Here is a 7,041-nt window from a genome sequence, read left to right as displayed (position 1 = left end):
TGAATTGTCTTTGAAACGATATATCACACGACTATGTTCCGATAAATTTAGAAATTAACGGAAAAGGAGGTGGGCCCCCGTCCCCCCTTTCAAAAAAGTCTCACAGAGGCTCTTGACATCTGCTTATAGAAAATCCATATCCATATCAAATTACAGCCCGATTCAACGAGCATTAACGGAGGAGTAGTCATTTGAAAAATGCAGCCCGTATGGGGCCAGTATGTGCCACGGGGGCCCCCATTACGGAGTAATGGGCCCCATTCATATATTGGTATGTCAATGCTTCGGTACCACCAACTTATTTGTGAGGCAAACTAATATTTGCCTCACAAATAAATGAGAAAATGACTTTAATGGAAATTGTCTAAAAAAGGGGGGCCCCGGGCCCCTAATGGAATTGTGCGAGGCATAATTGTAACGTAATCTACGTTGAATTACCTTTGAAATGATGTGGAATCAATGATATTATCAGGGAAATGAAATATTCATATATATATATATATATTTCTGCAATACGTTTGCTTATTATTTTGATCTGTGGTTACAGTAAAAAAGCCTGTTTAAGGTTTTGACTGCTAACAACAATGCTCTTCCACATCATAGGTTTGCATGTTCTCCTTGAGCATTTCTGAGTTTTCTTTTGGCACTTCTACAAATCTACAAATACGATAAACCACAGGTTTAGAAGGTTGACAGCTTGATTCAACCGAGGAGCGAAAATGTGCTTTTGTGGCTCCTGAATAAATGTGTGAAAAGACTGCAGAAACACACACAATTACAGAAATATACACAAAAGTAACAAAAAAATTATAAAACGACAACAAAACTGACTCCAAAATTACAAGAGAACATGAAAAATACACAGAATGACAGAAAAATATACAAAAGTCGACCAAAAAACACAAATCTAACCAAATCTACATGAATATACATCGAAATGATGAAATGTCAACAAAAATGACTCAAGACAACAAAAGAAATACACAGAATGACTCAAAAACACCCTAAAGATAGACAAAAAATACAGAAATTGATTTTGAACACACAAACTAAGAGAAACATGTCAGAAGAATTCACAAAGTGACGACAAAAACACAAGAAAAATACACAAAACTCTTTGTTCTGCCTTATAATGCTTTATTCTGAATGCTGACATGAATGTAGATAATGTGGCCCTCAGATCAGACAATCACATTATTGTGTCACTGCTGTGATAAAAGTAGCCAATACCTGCTTAACAGAGTTCATACATCAGTGTTTATGACTGCATTATAGTTTAAGGGCTAGTTATTCTATCTACAGTGGGCCTAGTTTGTCAATATGACCTAAAAACTGCATTTTGTGTTTATTCAGATGATTTTCTCCCATTCTGAAAATAAGTTTGTTGGTGTAGGTATGAGACAAACCTTGTTTCCAGGCTGAGAAGTCAAAATGCTTGTAGATCTTCTCTCCTTGCAAAGACTGAGCACATTCTGGAGAAAAAAAGAAAAACAAAGAAGAAAGGCTGTAATTTAGCTCAGCTGGATATTAGGAAATTGTTCCCTGTGTGTGAGATTCAGATTAACTTCACATGGTGACAGCTCAGAGGAAAATATGGCGCCTGTTAGCAAAACAAACCCCCCTCAGAGAGAGAGAGAGAGAGAGAGAGAGTGTGGGAGAAAGAGGACAAGCTATTTCATTCTGCTCTGCCTCAGCTAGAGATTAGCCTCACATTGTTTTAATTGTTTTAATGAAACGCTCTGTGATTGGGGGATCCTTGGCACAAATCTCTCAAGTTCAATAGTTTGAAAACTTGAGACCCCCGCAGCTCCACCCCCCCCACCCCTCATCTCATCCCGCATAATCCGGCGAATGCCTTTCTCTCCATTGGCTAATGGCTGAGGGGAGCCTGGGTAAATGCCTCTTAAATAGACCCTGGTGAGAATAGTTTGGGTGATTCAGACGACAAAAGGTGCTGCTGTGTGAGACCCAACGTGAACTAAAGCAGGACAACACGACCACGCAAAGTGGACCAAGGTCTGTGCGTAAAGACGCACGACAGGACAGGATCTCTTCTGCGTAAACTTGGATTTAAAGTAAAATAATAATAATAATAATAATAATAATAATAATAATAATAATAATAATAATAATAATAATAATAATTAATCAATAAAGGAAATCCCAAAAAGAGGAGGATTTAACTTTTTGTTTGTGAGGGAAGGTGAGTGGATGCTGTTTGGCCTGATAAATATGTTTGCATAGTTGGAAATTTGATGCCAAAATGCAGATTTTTGTGTTAAAAAAAAAAAAAAAAAAAAAAAAAAAAAAAAAAAAAGCATGGATAACAGGATACAACTGTGTTCTCTAATCTAAACAGTCACGTGACGCTGTGTACACGTTTAAAACACGTGTTACACTTGATCCAGATTTCCTTGAACAATCAGATTAGAATTAGAATGTCTTGATACTCGTAATTCGGAAACCCCAAAACTAATGAGCAGCATTATAATATCCTCATGCAGGGATCGTTCTCAACTTTGGAAAAATCGTTGTTTTCAAATGTTTTAAACCCAAATTACATGATTTTAATAAATCCCAAACATAGTGTATTTTGGGATGGAAGTCGCGTCACACATGGCATGAATGATGCAGAAAAAGATCTGCCATGCCAATGCCCTCAAACCTGTTGAAACATATTTAAAATGTGCTTTTAAAACGTAATTTCAATATCCATTAAAAATTCACAATATCAAGGTTTCATGTTGTAGGATTTTCATCTGGAAACAAATCCTGAATTTCATTTTGGTGGATTAGGTTCTTTACATCTAAAAAAAAAAAGTGTTTGTTTATTATCTATCAGAATAACAATACCTGATCTACGTAATAATTTTACAGTGAGTGTGAAGGCAAAAATACACATTTTTTTAACCTTCAGTTTTTGTTTGTTTTCGTTTTGTTTTTTGTGAAATGGATCTAAAAAACTTCTTCTTAAACGCATATGTTATTTTAAAAAAATAAATAAATAAATATGAAATAGCCCTCTGTTTTCTTCTTGTCTTCAGGATGCATTCGTGGAATTTCTGTGGGATGTCTGGAGGTTCTGTTTACCCTCTCCACGTTGCGCACACTGCACTGTTGGACGTTCGCCACCAGATGGCGCAGCATTACCACGTTTACTCTGCAGCTGCAGCTCCGTCTATGCACACCCTCACTGTGGCTGAGAGGCTGGCAGGTAGGTCTCTCTCTATATATAGAAATATAATATATACAGTAAAGAAATATGTGGAGAAAGACATAAAACATGCTTTCTAAAAGCTCAAACCAAAGGTTCAAAAATAGTTATGTGTTTTTTAATATTCTAGTGACAATTCAGACTGGCATTTAATGATTTGTGGTCTCGTACATTTAAAAATCCTTGAGTTGTCGTATGGTGAGTCTGTATAAAGACCTTGATTAAATATTTCTGAGGTTCCATGTGGTCTGAAGTAAAAGTGTAAGAAAAAAATAATTTGATTCTGCAATATATCACGATATTTCACAGAGCGATTATCACATCAATCCACAAAAATGTCCAAATTGATTTTCTCCATCGTGTTTTTAACACATTTTTAAAGAATCAGAAAAAAACTTATCAAAATCTGTTATAGAAGCGAAAGTTAAACTTTTTTGAAAAATGTAAATTGAAAGTCTGATAAACAGACCACTTGTTTTTGATATTTGTTACAGTTAGTTACCATTTACTTGTTCTCACAAGTTTAAAGAAATGAAATAATTAGTATTTCATACCGTTTTGTACTTGTAAAGGTGAAATATGTAATTATTGATATCACAAAGATGTCACTCATCAGCTCCAGTGATAAAAATGAGCTGTGTGTTAAGTTCATATATTCTTTTCAATACGATTGATCATATACAGGCTCCAAAATAGAGAATTAAGAACAAAAATTCATTTTGATTGTCATCTGATCCTGTAAATTTGTCCTTGGGCTAAAATGTTCGAATCTAATTTCCTTGAATAGCATTTATCTGCCCAGTATGACGTATCTTTAGGACCTTTTTCCTCCCATTCATGACTTAGTGATGCCAACATTTCAGAGTTTTGCTGGTCTTTGCTCTCACCTTGTACAAATGTTAATTCCATATATAGAAGATATACATGTCAAATGATTGTAATCAAGTGTTGAATGTGGTTTAAAGTTTAAAGTCATGGACTTAAGGATTTCACTTCCACAATCAGTTTAAAACATTGTGTATGTACTGTATATGTGCTCGGTGGGTTCTGACATGTTGGTTTCCTCTCACAGGTGTCTTTATGTTGTCTTATATTGTCAAAAATTGTTTTTTCCTAGTCATATTTTACATTAAATATCGAGGTATTAACAGAAAAAAACGATGTCATAATCCCTCATCCTCCTCCCACCCCTTATTTGTATGCATTTCATCTGATTCTTGGCAATGTGATTTTATGTAAATGAACTGATTTTATTGTTTTGTTTTTTTTTACTATGTTAATTATTGAATGTCTGAATTGTGCTAAATACATTTTCTGTGCAGCAGATTCCTCTATCCAACACAAATTTCTCCCTAGAGAGACTAAAAATGACACTATGACTTTTAAACAAACAAATAAATAGACACATATATAATACACATACAGTACAAATGCATTTACATAAGCATGTAAAACAAATAAGCAAAAACAAAAAACAAAAACTGCAACAACAAAATTACACAAAAGTACCGGTAATCCAAAGTTAAAGTCATATATTTTATTTCCTGCTGACATTAAATACTTTGAATTTTTATTTCAATCATTTTCATTTTTTGCTTGTGTTTCTATGTCAGAGCTCATCCTGGAGGCTCGGTACGGAAACCAGCAGAAGCAGCGGCGAAGTCGCACAGCGTTCACAGTGTCACAGCTGCAGGCTCTGGAGAAGGCCTTCCAGCAGACCCAGTATCCAGATGTTGGTATGAGGGAGAGGTTGGCTGTCTGCATCAATCTACCCGAGGCTAGAATCCAGGTGAGAGGTCCAATCTTCTTGAACCCTTTTTGGTCATAAATGTTTAATCCAAACCCTGTCAGTAAAATCCAGACTTTTTAGTAAACTTCACTGATTCTGTATAAGTACCGTATACTTTACCAGAACATAATACCAGGCTGGCAGGAAGTGGGACATCTTCAGACAGGAAGCAGTGATTAACTGTCTCTAAATGAATGCAGCAACCTGAAACCTAAACAGCTGTGATGGATAAAGACATATGAGCCATGGTCTTATTTTTAAACTCTTCTGTGCTGGAAAATCAACATGGACAGATTTTGATGTTAAGCCCAAAGGATGGAGTTACAAATGACATGATGGAACTCTAACGTCACGCAACATCTAGGCAAATCTATGTTTTGATTCATGTTGAATGTAAAAAGAAATACCACAAATTGGTGTTTCGTGTTGTAATTGGTATGTGTGTTGTTCAGGTATGGTTCAAAAACAGGCGAGCAAAGTTTCGTAAAGGCCAGAGATGCTCTCCGCTCTCCAACGAGCCCAGCCTTGAAGGACAAGAAGTTAAAACTGAAGCAAAACAGGACTTCACCACATCACACCAGGACAGAAGCCCCCAGCCTCCTCCTCCTCCTCCTCCTCCTCCTCTTCCTCAGCATGATGAAAGGAAGGATTCAGGCTCTAACACTTTGTGGGGTCCTCTTCGTACAGACCCTCCCACTTCTCTCCATCATGACGGGGGAGCGTTGCAGTGCCATGCCTCACCAGCCGCTCGTAGGACGTCACCTGAACTCAACCTCCCTCCCATCTTCTGGCCGTTTGTACAGCAGCAGCAGCAGCAGCACAGCTCCGCCCTCTATCCATCATCGCTTTCCAAAAACTGCAGCCTTTCCCCTCAGACTCCTCCTCCTCACCTGGGGTTGCTACTGTGAAAAACACAGGATACATAAGAGACGGTACAATGGTAGATATTACAGTGTGAGACTCACAAACCCTGTCACGATCTGAAGACGTAACAACAACAACAACGTGGACACAACTTTACAGCAGCTCTTCAAAGACCAAGCGCCATCATATTTAATCATACTGTTGGGTTTTTACCTGCTGGCTACAGTGGACAGTAATAATGCACTGAGTGGTGTGAGAATAAACATTAAAAATGCTCTGTGAACAGTTTCTTATGGACGTCCATTTTCGTTTGAGGAACAGTTAAAAGATAATTAAACGAGATACTAAGTCATAATTATCACATACTATGTCATTTTGTGAAATACTATCTCATGAGATACTATTAAGTCATATTTATGAGATAGTATGTCATAATTATGACGTACAATCTCATAATAATGTGATACTAAGTCATAATTATGAAATATGAAGTCATAATAATGAGATACTATCTTATAATAATGAGGTAAGATAGTATCTCATAATTATACAGTTTCTTATGGAAACCTAGGGAAAGTAAAATAATCAGAATCATAATTCCTTTATTAATCCCAGGGGGAAATTGCTTTTGTTACAGCCACAGAACACATCACAAATAAAAGAATAAAAACGTTAACAAAGACAAAAGAAAGAATAAACAATAAATAAGTGTATAATTTAGTAAAAGACTGTTAAAAATAGGGATCAGAAACACACACATTACAGTAGTAGAAAAAGTAGGATAGATCATAATAATAATAATAGTAATAAGAACAAGAATATACAAATATATACCAATATAATATAAAATTATCTTAATTCATAATTATGAGATAGTAATCAATCAATAAATCTTTATTTGTCATTGCTCATATGTTACAGAGCAACAAAATTACGTTTCAGTTTCATCCCATCCAAGAAACACAAAAAGACAATTACATATAACATGGGAGGGAGAGCTGTGGGTCGCCACAACGGGCGGCGCCCTGTATTTCTTAGATGAGAAGTGGAAAACAGGAGGTAAGAAGGGGGGGAAAAAGGCAAGGTCCCAAACTATGCCCCTTTAGTTATGGCATAGTGTGGAATTAGGAAAGAAATCACAATAATGAGATACTAAGTCATATTTATGAAATAC

General features: G+C 36.2%; 1 protein-coding gene across 1 annotated transcript; it reads left to right on the top strand.

The window, feature by feature from the left end:
• Positions 1–1,938: 1,938 nt before the first annotated feature.
• Positions 1,939–6,042, top strand: dmbx2 (diencephalon/mesencephalon homeobox 2). The gene is made up of 4 exons (XM_028445676.1): positions 1,939–2,075; positions 3,045–3,214; positions 4,828–5,003; positions 5,456–6,042. Exons 2-4 carry the CDS (start codon positions 3,046–3,048, stop codon positions 5,909–5,911), a joined length of 801 nt encoding a protein of 266 aa, XP_028301477.1. The 5' UTR covers positions 1,939–2,075; position 3,045; the 3' UTR covers positions 5,912–6,042.
• The last annotated feature ends 999 nt before the right edge of the window (positions 6,043–7,041 follow it).

Source organism: Gouania willdenowi, chromosome 4, assembly GCF_900634775.1.
Source record: "Gouania willdenowi chromosome 4, fGouWil2.1, whole genome shotgun sequence".
NCBI lineage: Eukaryota > Metazoa > Chordata > Actinopteri > Blenniiformes > Gobiesocidae > Gouania > Gouania willdenowi.
Note: the sequence above shows the minus strand (reverse complement) of the source record. Positions and strands in the feature narration are given on the sequence as shown.

Bases quoted from the DNA above. Each gene is read 5' to 3' on its own strand.
- dmbx2 (XM_028445676.1), top strand. From the start codon at position 3,046: ATGCATTCGTGGAATTTCTGTGGGATGTCTGGAGGTTCTGTTTACCCT. The intron at 3,215-4,827 runs GTAGGTCTCTCT...TTTCTATGTCAG, and splicing joins TGTGGCTGAGAGGCTGGCAG to AGCTCATCCTGGAGGCTCGG. The intron at 5,004-5,455 runs GTGAGAGGTCCA...TGTGTTGTTCAG, and splicing joins TACCCGAGGCTAGAATCCAG to GTATGGTTCAAAAACAGGCG.